This window comes from Phyllobates terribilis, unplaced genomic scaffold, assembly GCF_046119375.1.
Source record: "Phyllobates terribilis strain yellow unplaced genomic scaffold, ASM4611937v1 Scaffold_7__3_contigs__length_470593459, whole genome shotgun sequence".
Lineage (NCBI taxonomy): Eukaryota > Metazoa > Chordata > Amphibia > Anura > Dendrobatidae > Phyllobates > Phyllobates terribilis.
The window spans coordinates 402,250,963-402,268,128 of record NW_027362767.1 but is presented as its reverse complement, the minus strand read 5'-3'; the positions used below and the strand labels follow the sequence as shown (position 1 = coordinate 402,268,128).

Here is a 17,166-nt window from a genome sequence, read left to right as displayed (position 1 = left end):
TACCGCAGATACTCTTGTATATATACTATATATCAGGTCGCTCTACTGCAGATACGCTTGTATATATACTATATATCAGGCCGCTCTATTGCAGATACGCTTGTATATATACTATATATCAGGCAGCTCTATTGCAGATACGCTTGTATATATACTATATATCAGGCCGCTCTACTGCAGATACGCTTGTATATATACTATATATCAGGCCGCTCTACTGCAGATACGCTTGTATATATACTATATATCAGGCCGCTCTATTGCAGATACGCTTGTATATATACTATATATCAGGCAGCTCTATTGCAGATACGCTTGTATATATACTATATATCAGGCCGCTCTACTGCAGATACGCTTGTATATATACTATATATCAGGCCGCTCTACTGCAGATACGCTTGTATATATACTATATATCAGGTCGCTCTACTGCAGATACGCTTGTATATATACTATATATCAGGTCGCTCTACTGCAGATACGCTTGTATACATACTATATATCAGGCCGCTCTACTGCAGATACGCTTGTATATATACTATATATAAGGCCGCTCTACTGCAGATACGCTTGTATATATAGTATATATCAGGCCGCTCTACTGCAGATACGCTTGTATATATACTATATATCAGGCCGCTCTACTGCAGATACGCTTGTATATATAGTATATATCAGGCCGCTCTACTGCAGATACGCTTGTATATATAGTACAGTTAGGTCCATATATATTTGGACAGAGACAACATTTTTCTAATTTTGGTTCTAGACATTACCACAATGAATTTTAAACAAAACAATTCAGATGCAGTTAAAGTTCAGACTTTCAGCTTTCATTTGAGGGTATCCACATTAAAATTGGATGAAGGGTTTAGGAGTTTCAGCTCCTTAACATGTACCACCCTGTTTTTAAAGGGACCAAAAGTAATTGGACAATTGACCTCAAGGCTATTTCATGGACAGGTGTGGGCAATCCCTTCGTTATGTCATTCTCAATTAAGCAGATAAAAGGCCTGGAGTTGATTTGAGGTGTGGTGCTTGCATTTGGAAGGTTTTACTGTGAAGTAAACATGCGGTCAAAGGAGCTCTCCATGCAGGTGAAACAAGCCATCCTTAAGCTGCAAAAACAGAAAAAACCCATCCGAGAAATTGCTACAATATTAGGAGTAGCAAAATCTACAGTTTGGTACATCCTGAGAAAGAAAGCACTGGTGAACTCATCAATGCAAAAAGACCTGGGCGCCCACTGAAGACAACAGTGGTGGATGATCGCACAATAATCTCCATGGTGAAGAGAAACCCCTTCACAACAGCCAACCAAGTGAACAACACTCTCCATGAGGTAGGCGTATCAATATCCAAATCTACCATAAAGAGAAGACTGCATGAAAGTAACTACAGAGGGTTCACTGCACGGTGCAAGCCACTCATAAGCATCAAGAATAAAAAGGCTAGACTGGACTTTGCTTAAAAAAAACATCTAAAAAAGCCAGCACAGTTGTATATATACTATATATCAGTCCGCTCTACTGCAGATACGCTTGTATATATACTATATATCAGGCCGCTCTTCTGCAGATACGCTTGTATATATACTATATATCAGGCCGCTCTACTGCAGATACGCTTGTATATATACTATATATCAGGCCGCTCTACTGCAGATACGCTTGTATATATACTATATATCAGGCCGCTCTATTACAGATACGCTTGTATATATAGTATATATCAGGCCGCTCTACTGCAGATACGCTTGTATATATACTATATATCAGGCCGCTCTACTGCAGATACGCTTGTATATATACTATATATCAGGCCGCTCTATTACAGATACGCTTGTATATATACTATATATCAGGCCGCTCTACTGCAGATACGCTTGTATATATACTATATATCAGGCCGCTCTATTACAGATACGCTTGTATATATACTATATATCAGGCCACTCTACTGCAGATACGCTTGTATATATACTATATATCAGGCTGCTCTATTACAGATACGCTTGTATATATACTATATATCAGGCCGCTCTACTGCAGATACGCTTGTATATATAGTATATATCAGGCCGCTCTACTGCAGATACGCTTGTATATATACTATATATCAGTCCGCTCTACTGCAGATACGCTTGTATATATACTATATATCAGGCCGCTCTTCTGCAGATACGCTTGTATATATACTATATATCAGGCCGCTCTACTGCAGATACGCTTGTATATATACTATATATCAGGCCGCTCTACTGCAGATACGCTTGTATATATACTATATATCAGGCCGCTCTACTGCAGATACGCTTGTATATATACTATATATGAGGCCACTCTACTGCAGATACGCTGGTATATATACTATATATCAGGCCGCTTTACTGCAGATACGCTTGTATATATACTATATATTAGGCCGCTCTATTGCAGATACGCTTGTATATATACTATATATCAGGCCGCTCTACTGCAGATACGCTTGTATATATACTGTATATCAGGCCACTCTACTGCAGATACGCTTGTATATATACTATATATCAGGCCGCTCTACTGCAGATACGCTTGTATATATACTATATATCAGGCCGCTCTACTGCAGATACGCTTGTATATATACTATATATCAGGCCGCTCTACTGCAGGTACGCTTGTATATATAGTATATATGAGGCCGCTCTACTGCAGATACACTTGTATATATAGTATATATCAGGCCGCTCTACTGCAGATACGCTTGTATATATACTATATATCAGGCCGCTCTACTGCAGATACGCTTGTATATATACTATATATGAGGCCGCTCTACTGCAGGTACGCTTGTATATATAGTATATATCAGGCCGCTCTACTGCAGATACGCTTGTATATATACTATATATCAGGCCGCTCTACTGCAGATACGCTTGTATATATACTATATATCAGGCCGCTCTACTGCAGATACGCTTGTATATATACTATATATCAGGCCGCTCTATTACAGATACGCTTGTATATATAGTATATATCAGGCCGCTCTACTGCAGATACGCTTGTATATATACTATATATCAGGCCGCTCTACTGCAGATACGCTTGTATATATACTATATATCAGGCCGCTCTATTACAGATACGCTTGTATATATACTATATATCAGGCCGCTCTACTGCAGATACGCTTGTATATATACTATATATCAGGCCGCTCTATTACAGATACGCTTGTATATATACTATATATCAGGCCGCTCTATTACAGATACGCTTGTATATATACTATATATCAGGCCGCTCTACTGCAGATACGCTTGTATATATACTATATATCAGGCCGCTCTATTACAGATACGCTTGTATATATACTATATATCAGGCCACTCTACTGCAGATACGCTTGTATATATACTATATATCAGGCTGCTCTATTACAGATACGCTTGTATATATACTATATATCAGGCCGCTCTACTGCAGATACGCTTGTATATATAGTATATATCAGGCCGCTCTACTGCAGATACGCTTGTATATATACTATATATCAGTCCGCTCTACTGCAGATACGCTTGTATATATACTATATATCAGGCCGCTCTTCTGCAGATACGCTTGTATATATACTATATATCAGGCCGCTCTACTGCAGATACGCTTGTATATATACTATATATCAGGCCGCTCTACTGCAGATACGCTTGTATATATACTATATATCAGGCCGCTCTACTGCAGATACGCTTGTATATATACTATATATGAGGCCACTCTACTGCAGATACGCTGGTATATATACTATATATCAGGCCGCTTTACTGCAGATACGCTTGTATATATACTATATATTAGGCCGCTCTATTGCAGATACGCTTGTATATATACTATATATCAGGCCGCTCTACTGCAGATACGCTTGTATATATACTGTATATCAGGCCACTCTACTGCACATACGCTTGTATATATACTATATATCAGGCCGCTCTACTGCAGATACGCTTGTATATATACTATATATCAGGCCGCTCTACTGCAGATACGCTTGTATATATACTATATATCAGGCCGCTCTACTGCAGGTACGCTTGTATATATAGTATATATGAGGCCGCTCTACTGCAGATACACTTGTATATATAGTATATATCAGGCCGCTCTACTGCAGATACGCTTGTATATATACTATATATCAGGCCGCTCTACTGCAGATACGCTTGTATATATACTATATATGAGGCCGCTCTACTGCAGGTACGCTTGTATATATAGTATATATCAGGCCGCTCTACTGCAGATACGCTTGTATATATACTATATATCAGGCCGCTCTACTGCAGATACGCTTGTATATATACTATATATCAGGCCGCTCTACTGCAGATACGCTTGTATATATACTATATATCAGGCCGCTCTATTACAGATACGCTTGTATATATAGTATATATCAGGCCGCTCTACTGCAGATACGCTTGTATATATACTATATATCAGGCCGCTCTACTGCAGATACGCTTGTATATATACTATATATCAGGCCGCTCTATTACAGATACGCTTGTATATATACTATATATCAGGCCGCTCTACTGCAGATACGCTTGTATATATACTATATATCAGGCCGCTCTATTACAGATACGCTTGTATATATACTATATATCAGGCCACTCTACTGCAGATACGCTTGTATATATACTATATATCAGGCTGCTCTATTACAGATACGCTTGTATATATACTATATATCAGGCCGCTCTACTGCAGATACGCTTGTATATATAGTAAATATCAGGCCGCTCTACTGCAGATACGCTTGTATATATACTATATATCAGTCCGCTCTACTGCAGATACGCTTGTATATATACTATATATCAGGCCGCTCTTCTGCAGATACGCTTGTATATATACTATATATCAGGCCGCTCTACTGCAGATACGCTTGTATATATACTATATATCAGGCCGCTCTACTGCAGATACGCTTGTATATATACTATATATCAGGCCGCTCTACTGCAGATACGCTTGTATATATACTATATATGAGGCCACTCTACTGCAGATACGCTGGTATATATACTATATATCAGGCCGCTTTACTGCAGATACGCTTGTATATATACTATATATTAGGCCGCTCTATTGCAGATACGCTTGTATATATACTATATATCAGGCCGCTCTACTGCAGATACGCTTGTATATATACTGTATATCAGGCCACTCTACTGCAGATACGCTTGTATATATACTATATATCAGGCCGCTCTACTGCAGATACGCTTGTATATATACTATATATCAGGCCGCTCTACTGCAGATACGCTTGTATATATACTATATATCAGGCCGCTCTACTGCAGGTACGCTTGTATATATAGTATATATGAGGCCGCTCTACTGCAGATACACTTGTATATATAGTATATATCAGGCCGCTCTACTGCAGATACGCTTGTATATATACTATATATCAGGCCGCTCTACTGCAGATACGCTTGTATATATACTATATATGAGGCCGCTCTACTGCAGGTACGCTTGTATATATAGTATATATGAGGCCGCTCTACTGCAGATACGCTTGTATATATACTATATATTGGGCCGCTTTATGAAGACGTCTGTATTTATAGCCGTGAGCTCACACGTGTCTGTATATTTATAGACGGGCTGTGGGTGGTATTGTGTTACATACCAGCACTTTTTCACTACTTTAATGAGAGAAATCTCCGGCTACAAATTGTGACTTTTTTCAATAAATAATTCAGGTTCGTGTTTAGATTGCAAGCTCCTGGAATCAGAAAACTGCGCTGCCATCACCGAGCCCCTGACACCAGATATAGGTACCGACATAATACAGTATATATATATATACATATACAGAGAGCAAGCAGACATAATACCATATATATACAGCACAGACCAAAAGTTTGGACACACCTTCACATTTAAAGATTTTTCTGTATTTTCATGACTTTGAAAATTGTAATGGTCTGTACTGTATATATACATATATATATATATATATATATATACACTGCTCAAAAAAATAAAGGGAACACTTAAACAACAGAATATAACGCCAAGTAAATCAAACTTCTGTGAAATCAAACTGTCCACTTAGGAAGCAACACTGATTGACAATCAATTTCACATGCTGTTGTGCAAATGGAACAGACAATAGATGGAAATTATTGGCAATTATCAAGACACGCTCAATAAAGGAGTGGTTCTGCAGGTGGGGACCACAGACCACATCTCAGTACCAATGCTTTCTGGCTGATGTTGTGGTCGCTTTTGAATGTTGGTTGTGCTTTCACACTCGTGGTAGCATGAGACGGACTCTACAACCCACAGAAGTTGCTCAGGTAGTGCAGCTCATCCAGGATGGCACATCATTGCAAGCTGTGGCAAGAAGGTTTGCTGTGTCTGTCAGCGTAGTGTCCAGAGGCTGGAGGCTCTACCAGGAGACAGGCCAGTACACCAGGAGACGCGGAGTGGGCTGTAGGAGGGCAACAACCCAGCAGCAGGACCGCTACCTCCGCCTTTGTGCAAGGAGGAACAGGAGGAGAAGTGCCAAAGCCCTGCAAAATGACCTCCAGCAGGCCACAAATGTGCATGTGTCTGCACAAACGGTTAGAAACCGACTCCATGAGGGTGGTATGAAGGCCCGACGTCCACAGATGGGGGTTGTGCTCACAGCCCAACACCGTGCAGGACGCTTGGCATTTGCCACAGAACACAAGGATTGGCAAAGTCGCCACTGGCGCCCTGTGCTCTTCACAGATGAAAGCCGGTTCACACTGAGCACATGTGACAGACGTGACAGAGTCTGGAGACGCAGTGGAGAGCGATCTGCTGCCTGCAACATCCTTCAACATGACCGGTTTGGCAGTGGGTCAGTAATGGTGTGGGGTGGCATTTCTTTGGAGGGCCGCACAGCCCTCCATGTGCTCGCCAGAGGTAGCCTGACTGCCATTAGGTACCGAGTTGAGATCCTCAGACCCCTTGTGAGACCATATGCTGGTGCGGTTGGTCCTGGGTTCCTCCTAATGCAGGACAATGCCAGACCTCATGTGGCTGGAGTGTGTCAGCAGTTCCTGTAAGATGAAGGCATTGAAGCTATGGACTGGCCCGCCCGTTTCCCAGACCTGAATCCGATTGAGCACATCTGGGACATCATGTCTCGCTCCATCCACCAACGTCATGTTGCACCACAGACTGTCCAGGAGTTGGTGGATGCTTTAGTCCTGGTCTGGGAGGAGATCCCACAGGAGACCATCCGCAACCTCATCAGAAGCATGCCCAGGCGTTGTAGGGAGGTCATACAGGCACGTGGAGGCCACACACAATACTGAGACTCATTTTGACTTGTTTTAAGGACATTACATCAAAGTTGGATCAGCCTGTAGTGTGTTTTTCCACTTTAATTTTGGGGGTGACTCCAAATCCAGGCCTCCATTGGTTAATAAATGTGATTTCCATTGATGATTTTTGTGTGATTTTGTTGTCAGCACATTCAACTTTGTACAGAACAAAGTATTCAATGAGAATATTTCATTCATTCAGATCTAGGATGGGTTATTTGAGTGTTCCCTTTATTTTTTTGAGCAGTGTATATACTCTATATGTATAGCCAAACCTACAAAAGACAAAAAATATATCTCATACCCTACCATCATTATATATAAATGTAAAGCAAAGTTGCATATGACATATAGGGTACTTAGTAAACTATTTTTTTTTTTATCAAAAATAGTTCACTAAGTACCCTATATGTCATATGCAACTTTGCTTTTCATTTATATATAATGATGGTAGGGTATGAGATATATTTTTTGTCTTTTGTAGGTTTTGCTTCTTTTTGCTAGTGTGAACATGCTCCTATTTCTTGCATGTGTACCATCTTAGACCTCAGTTCACATTCCTTGGTTTACTGTATATGTATAGTTATACAGAGAGTGAGCAGAAATAATATATAATACCGTATATATGTATATATATATATATATATATATATATATACAGAGAGAGAGAGCAGAAATAATACATAATAGCGTATACATATAGAAAGAGAGCTAATAGGAATAAGGGGCTCAGCCACTACAATGGCCCCGTCATGGGAACGTGAGATTAGAGCGTGCGGACCCCCAGCAGGGTTAATCATACAGATCATAGGTAAATGATGGTGATATATGGAGCTCAGGATGGTCCTGGCCATGTGGAAAATCACATACACAAGAACAGCAGTCATGTATATCTGTAGTAACACCCCACTACATAATCCACAAATGTGCACCGCAAAAATCAGCGCCAGCGCAAGAGCCGATTCTTATACAACCTGGTACACAATAATACTATATATATATCATATACAGTATCATCTACTACATGAGTATAGAGAGAGGGAGGGATAGATGGATGGATAATACATGGATATTAGATAGATAGTAGATAGATATATAATAGATAGATATTAGATAGATGATAGATGGATAATAGATAGATAGATATTAGATAGATGATAGATAGATAGATAATAGATGGATAATAGATAGATAGATAGATGATAGATAGATAGATAATAGATAGATAGATAATAGATAGATAGATAGATAGATAGATAGATAGATAGATAGATAGATAGATAGATAGATAGATAGATAGATAGATAGATAGATATGACCTGTCCTCCAATATATCCAAAAAACAGAGGCGGCACTCCAATACAGAAAAATATCTAAAAAATATTCAACGGCCAATAGCGGCAATGGCGACATTTCAGTCTAAATGAGGACCTTTCTCAAGTCATTTGGACCGAAATGTCGCCATTGCCGCTATGGGCCATGAAATACTTTTCTAATTGTCTGTATTGGAGTGCTGCTTTTATTTTTTGGATATATTGGAGGACAGGTCGTACCCGGGAGGCTTTGCACGCTACTATTGGTCTGCTGCTGGTGCTGCACCCATTTTTTATTTTAGACAGATAGATATGAAATCTATCTAATCTATATCTATCTCTCTCAGTAACGTAAAGCAATGTCAATATCCAGATGAGATTCCCATATACAACAGCACAATATATTCTGCTACAGATTACACCCATTGTGTATAAATCCGCACACGTGCACAGTGTGGGGATGTGACCATATAATCCCATACATAGAACATATACCGTATATATATATGTGTATATATATATATATATAATATAACCAATAAAGGGAATAACCTAAGAAACAACAACTAATTGCACCCAATACACCAGTAGGTAAATCTATATACATGACATACATCGCTGTCTATGTACGAGCCCCACACCATGGAGTAGACCCGACACCTCATGAAGGCCGTCCATGCTCACTGTCGCTCTATAGGCCATGGCAGCATTACTATAGGCCTTGGTGAGGTCCATGGACCCCAGAGCTAGCAGTCACACAACACATAATGTACTCAGGTCCAGGTCCTGTGACTAGATGTGAGTGAGGGGCACTTAGGGGAATGCATACATGTAAATTTGTATAACACATAAGCGAGCACCGTGGACGTATCGTTTAAGCAGCTGTGATCCTGTAAGATTTGCAAATCTTCTATTCCGCCAAGGGGTCAGCACTAATGTGCAGCCAGCAGTGAGCTCATGAGGCGCCAGCCTCGCTTACCCATAAATCTCATCCTTCTCTCTCTTCAGGCTGTCGTTGCTGCCCATCCCGGGGGGCATAGGGACCCGATGAGGTGCCCCCGCAGTTCCATAGGGTGAGCTTTGGCTTAGGGAGTGATGCTGCATGGCTCTTCCTGGGTGCGCATCCCCAAATCCTGTTAGGGAGATCCCATCTAACCCCGGGTAATGCACCATCTCATCGTACTGCAAGCACAGGACAGGACAGGTTACTCAACACATCCCTATAGATATAGGTGTCACATGCAGAACACGTATAACGCAAAACATGGCATCCACTCTACATGTAGCAGAGCTGAATGGGTCTTTTTAAGGTTTTGTGGATACCTTTGTGGATTCAGATAATTAATAAGTGCAATGCAAATTCACAGGAACAGACTGTGACACATATGACCAACTCAGCTCTGCTACATCTGGGAATAAAATATGATCATAGTATATTGCAGTCACCATGCACGTACATACAACGTATAATCTAGCATCAATACCATAAACACATGTACGATATCTTCTATAAAATCTACACACAATGCTCAGCTACAAATAACCAGTGTATGTGAATGTGTATATATATATATATATATATATTTTTTTTTTATATATAATTTCTATTTTTTTCTTCATTATTTTTTTCACCAATAAAAAAATAAATCGTAAATGAAACAAATTCAATTTTCATAACAAAAATATAAACATTTTTATTTAAAAATTAACGCATAGAAATAAAATTAACATTTTTTACAAACACAAAAATTGCAAAAAAACAACAACTCACAAACCTCTATTTTTTTTTAATTACAACTCACCCTCAAAAAGCCTCACCCCAAACATACTTTAACTATTTTTTATATAGATTTTTATATCCCAGAAACCAATCCTGTAATATAAAACTAAATTTTTTAGTATTTTCCCTTAAAACCAGAAATGTTCTGATAGACACTAACCAAAAACAGCAAAATGAAATAAACCCTAAAATCAACATTTTACATTACAATTTTAGTCTGGACATGAATTTGGAGAAGAAAATGTATTTTTTTTTTATTTCATAAATAAAGGTTGAACCTAACACTGGATAAATTGTCTAAAAAGTTACACTTATTGTCAGACCTTAATTATTTACTTTATTTTTTTTTTTACATAGTTTAACAGTTTTGGATGGGGCAAAGAAAAAGAAAATCCTCATTTTATTAGCCCTTTTGATTTTGCCTTGCTGTATTGTAGTAATTTATGCGAATCGTTAGAGGTACGTGCATCAAGCAGAGTAAATTATCCTCTCCCTAACACAATATATTGTATTATTTTTATTTAGTAGTTTTCTTCCCACACCCCTCACACTCAGTTCTCTCTGCTCCCAAACAGCAATCAGTCAACTGTAAAGAAACTTTTGTAAAATGTAAATCTCCAGCCAGAAGCTCCTTCTCTCCCTCTCTCTCTCCTTACATTTTCCTGCCTTGGCCCTGGAGATTTGGGAAAGTTTGGAGAACTGTGTGAATTTCTACTGGTGACTTCTACATGGTGCAAGAACAGCTTACAATATACAGCGGAGAACTATCTATCTATCTATAATCTATCAATCTATCAAACTACACAAACATATATGTATTGAAAGATTGATAGATAATATATGTTTTACACATTACACACAATACAAATATACACACACATATAACTGTATCTATATTCGGAACATTTTATTGTATATTTTTCTTTTTATTGTTTACACTTATAAATATTTATCCTTTTTACTATGTTCTTTTTTCCTTTTTTTTTAACACATCCATAAAAACTTTAGCTGACTTTTTCCTTCTTTCATAACCATCTTTTAATCTACTTACACACAGAACAATCTATTATCAAGTATATCCTATATATCCACATACAAACAAATATTTATACTTATTACTATTTTTTTTTCCCCCTTTTTTTTTTAACACATCCATAAAAACTTTTGTTGACTTTTCTTTTTTCAGAACCATCTAGGGTACGTTCCAGTCAAAATACTGGAAAAAAAAAAATTTATACATATATATCTATCAATATATATACGTATATATGGAGACTATTATAAAGCTGCATGGGGGGAGCTGGGGCAGTAAACACATTAGTTCACACATTTAATGAGGATGACATTCCAATGTTAATTTGTGCAGAACTAATTAGAGCAATTGTGTTATTTGCATAGTGATCGGTGTGTTTGAGAATTGTGTCATATATACATATTTTTATATATATATATATATATATATATATAGCACATGTCATACTGCTACAATCACTATACAGAGAGTATATGAGGCCATAAGACTTATAATATGTACATTAAATAAGAACTTTGCTGTGTATTTATACATACAGTGTAAATAGATACACACATACAGTATACAGTCAGTATATAAGGATGGATAAATAGATACACACATACAGTATACAGTCAGTATATAAGGATGGATAAATAGATACACACATACAGTATACAGTCAGTATCTGAGGCTACAGGACTGTGCTGTGTGTAATGCATATGTTATACAATCAGTATATTATTAGTAAATATTGCAGAACTCTGCTGTGTATATACATACAATATACAGTCAGTATATAAGGATGGATAATTATATTTGTGTGTATTCATATATATTATATAGTTAGCATATAAGGAGGCATATATATAGATATATCTATATATAGATAGATATATAGATATATATAGATAGATATATAATGAGTGTACACAGTCAGTGTAGGAGGCAGCAGGCTGTTCTCAGGCTAGAGATAAGATCTCTCCTGCGGCTTAGAGACAAGAAAACTTCAGTTGCTTGGAACAGAAAGTTTTGTACAAGGGAAGAAGTGATGTGGAGCCTGGAGGAGGCTGTATACACAGTGCAGGGAGCTGCTTGTACGACATATAAAGCACTGCTAAGGACTCGATGTGTAATCTGCATGTGTATATATACAGGAACTGTGCACTATAATTGTAATAGAATCTACATTTTCTAAAAGTATTGAGGATTTATCAGAATTGAGAATGTTATTGAGAGATTCTTGCAATGTTAGAGGTCCATACTGGTGGCTAGCCAGAAGAAGCAGCCAAAGAAATACCCTAAAAGAGTAGGCAAATGTTGAAAACTGCTCCTTGACCTCAGTGCATCCTGTGTGTTATGTGATAAAATGTGTCCAGTGTATTCTAGGAGATAATGTATCCAGTTTATTATCTGATGTGTCTAGTATATTCTGTGTACTTTATCTGTTTATAGAAGGGTATAGTACAGTTTAGGTTTCTAGTGTAGTATATATTGTATGTTTACAGTATATTTTAGCACATTATGTGTAGTATATGTGTATAGTGCATTATATACTTTTGAGTGTTTTATTACATATAGTATCCAATGTGCTGTTAAAAAGGGTCTAGTAAGCCATGTTATCTGTTGGTCTAATATATTATAGTATGGGTTGGTTTATTAGAGTTTGAGGGTTTTGTTATTTAGTATCCAGAGTATGTTACATGGGTCTATTATATATTAGTCTAGTATATTAGAGAACATATTATATTAATAATATATATTGGTTTTGTATAGTTTGAGTGATTTATTATCTAGTATATTGTGTCACATATGGGTCTAGTATATTATAGTAAATATTGGTAGAGTATCTGGTATCCAGAATATTATGTTACATATAGATCTAGTATATTATTATGGTACATATTGGTCTGGTATATTCTAAGATATATTGGTTTGTTATATTATAGTATATACTGGTTTACAATAGTTTAACTGTTTATTATTTTGTAACCACAGTATTATCTTACATATGAGACTTGTATATATTGGTCTATTATAGTATATATTAGTCCTGTGTACTTTGAGAGTTTATTATCTAGTATCCAGAGCATTATGTTACATATGGGTCTGGTATATTATAATATATTGCTTTTGTATACGGTAGTTCGAGTGTTGATAATCTAGTATATCATAGTATATATTGGTCTTGTATATCATAGTATACATTAATATTGTATAGTTTATGTGTTGATTATTATATTCTGTTACATATGGGTCTGGTGCATTATAGTATATATTGGTTTTGTATAGTTTGATTGTTGATTATTATATTCTGCTACATGTGTGTCTGGCATATTATAGTATATACTGGCTTTATATATAGTTTGAGTGTTTATTATGTAGTCTATTCTGTTACGTAGGTGTCTGGTATATTATAGTATATATTGGTCCTGTGTACTTTGAGAGTTTATTATCTAGTATCCAGAGCATTATGTTACATATAGGTCTGGTATATTATAATATATTGCTTTTGTATAGTTTGAGTGTTGATAATCTAGTATATCATAGTATACATTAATATTGTATAGTTTATGTGTTGATTATTATATTCTGTTACATATGGGTCTGGTATATTATAGTATATATTGGTTTTGTATAGTTTGAGTGTTGATTATTATATTCTGTTACATGTTAGTCTGGTATATTATAGCATATATTGGCTTTATATAGTTTGTGCGTTTATTATGTAGTCTATTCTGTTACATATGGGTCTGGTATATTATAGTATATATTGGTTTTGTATAGTTTGAGTGTTGATTACTACATTCTGTTACATGTGGGTCTGGTATATTACAGTATATATTGGTTTATTAAATTTTGTTACATAGGGGTCTGGTATATTATAGTATATATTGGTTTTGTATAGTTTGTGTGCTGATTCTGTTATATAGGGGTCTGGTATATTATAGTATATATTGGTTTTGTATAGTTTATGTGTTGATTAGTATATTCTGTCATATAGGGGTCTGGTGTATTATAGTATATATTGGTTTTGTATAGTTTGTGTGCGGATTCTGTTATATAGGGGTCTGGTATATTATAGTATATATTGGTTTTGTATAGTTTGTGTGCTGATTCTGTTATATAGGGGTCTGGTATATTATAGTATATATTGGTTTTGTACAGTTTATGTGTTGATTAGTATATTCTGTCATATAGGGGTCTGGTATATTATAGTATATATTGGTTTTGTATAGTTTGTGTGCTGATTCTGTTATATAGGGGTCTGGTATATTATAGTATATATTGGTTTTGTATAGTTTGTGTGCTGATTCTGTTATATAGGGGTCTGGTATATTATAGTATATATTGGTTTTGTATAGTTTGTGTGCTGATTCTGTTATATAGGGGTCTGGTATATTATAGTATATATTGGTTTTGTATAGTTTGTGTGCTGATTCTGTTATATATGGGTCTGGTATATTATAGTATATATTGGTTTTGTATAGTTTGTGTGCTGATTCTGTTATATAGGGGTCTGGTATATTATAGTATATATTGGTTTTGTATAGTTTATGTGTTGATTAGTATATTCTGTCATATAGGGGTCTGGTATATTATAGTATATATTGGTTTTGTATAGTTTGTGTGCTGATTCTGTTATATAGGGGTCTGGTATATTATAGTATATATTGGTTTTGTATAGTTTGTGTGCTGATTCTGTTATATAGGGGTCTGGTATATTATAGTATATATTGGTTTTGTATAGTTTGTGTGCTGATTCTGTTATATAGGGGTCTGGTATATTATAGTATATATTGGTTTTGTATAGTTTGTGTGCTGATTCTGTTATATAGGGGTCTGGTATATTATAGTATATATTGGTTTTGTATAGTTTGTGTGCTGATTCTGTTATATAGGGGTCTGGTATATTATAGTATATATTGGTTTTGTATAGTTTGTGTGCTGATTCTGTTATATAGGGGTCTGGTATATTATAGTATATATTGGTTTTGTATAGTTTGTGTGCTGATTCTGTTATATAGGGGTCTGGTATATTGTAGCATATTGTGGTCCAGTCTTTATAACATATTAAGTGTCCAGTCTGTTCTATATAATATTGCACATGGCTGTAATGTGATGTATAAGGAGTGCAGTAGTGGTTTCCTATGAAGTGTCATGTGAGTGCCCTCCACCCAGGCTAAATCACTGCCCACCCTACAGAGCCCCAGGCTGCTCTCTGCCCATGTAGCCGGCCTAAGGAGCATGCTAGCCGGCTGCAGCTGCCTGCCCGCCCCGGTCACAATGGTAGAAGAAGGAGGGCACCTACCCTTTGTGCCATTCCGCCTGTGCTCGTCCTTGTGGCTGGAGACAATGGGAGGTGAGGGCGCTAGCAGCAGCAGCTCCTGGCTGGAGGGGAGCACAGGGCTGGGGGACAAGGTGCTGGAGCTGGAGGGCTGGAGGCTGGAGCATGGAGGGACGCAGCGGAGAGGAGCTGCTCTCACAGCCGCCTGTCCATCAATGTGTCAGGGAGCAGATGAGTGATGAGTCCTGCTGTCTGAGCCCCTGGAAGAAGCTCCTGCTCCGCTCACACAGCAGACATGCCGGCTTCCTGCAGGAGGATGATGCTGGGCAGCGGCAGCTCTGGCTGTGATGTGTGCTGTGCTGTGTACAGGGGGTGATGATGATGATGATGATGATGATGATGATGATGCTCCTCTCTCCCTCCCTCCTTCTTCTCTCTCCAAGCCCTGAGCAATGAGCAAACCCGGAAATAGAAGAGCCTTTAACTCCTGCACTGCCTGCCCTGACCAGTCCTGGAGTGCTTTGCCCCCTCCTAGAATGATGCCAGCACAGAGCAGGGCACACACCAGTCACTGACTCCCTGCACAGAGCAGGGCACACACCAGTCACTGACTCCCTGCACAGAGCAGGGCACACACCAGTCACTGACTCCCTGCACAGAGCAGGGCACACACCAGTCACTGACTCCCTGCACAGAGCAGGGCACACACCAGTCACTGACTCCCTGCACAGAGCAGAGCACACACCAGTCACTGACTCCCTGCACAGAGCAGGGCACACACCAGTCACTGACTCCCTGCACAGAGCAGAGCACACACCAGTCACTGACTCCCTGCACAGAGCAGGGCACACACCAGTCTCTGACCCCCTGCACAGAGCAGGGCACACACCAGTCACTGACCCCCTGCACAGAACCGGGCACAAACCAGTCACTGACTCCCTGCACAGAGCAGGGCACACACCAGTCACTGACCCCCTGCACAGAGCAGAGCACACACCAGTCACTGACTCCCTGCACAGAGCAGGGCACACACCAGTCACTGACCCCCTGCACAGAGCAGAGCACACACCAGTCACTGACCCCCTGCACAGAGCAGAGCACACACCACTCACTGACCGCCTGCACAGAGCAGGGCACACACCAGTCACTGACTCCCTGCACAGAGCAGAGCACACACCAGTCACTGACTCCCTGCACAGAGCAGGGCACACACCAGTCACTGACCCCCTGAACAGAGCAGGGCACACACCAGTCACTGACCCCCTGCACAGAGCAGGGCACACACCAGTCACTGACTCCCTGCACAGACCAGGGCACACACCAGTCACTGACTCCCCGCACAGAGCAGGGCACACACCAGTCACTGACCCCCTGCACAGAACCGGGCACAAACCAGTCACT

General features: G+C 38.6%; 1 protein-coding gene across 3 annotated transcripts in view; it reads right to left on the bottom strand.

Annotated features, from left to right (window-relative positions):
* The window catches only part of MEIS3 (Meis homeobox 3), a 79,388-nt gene extending 63,163 nt beyond the window's left edge, over positions 1 to 16,225 (bottom strand). The window contains exons 1-2 of one of the 3 annotated variants that reach the window (XM_073641628.1): positions 15,790 to 16,225; positions 9,665 to 9,867 (exon numbers count right to left, since the gene is read on the bottom strand). In XM_073641628.1, coding sequence (XP_073497729.1) covers positions 9,665 to 9,867; positions 15,790 to 15,801 — 215 coding nt within the window. In that variant the 5' untranslated portion in view covers positions 15,802 to 16,225. The remainder of the gene's footprint in view (positions 1 to 9,664; positions 9,868 to 15,789) is intronic. The other 2 variants (XM_073641630.1, XM_073641629.1) reach the window with 2 other exon arrangements.
* Between the last annotated feature and the right edge of the window lie 941 nt (positions 16,226 to 17,166).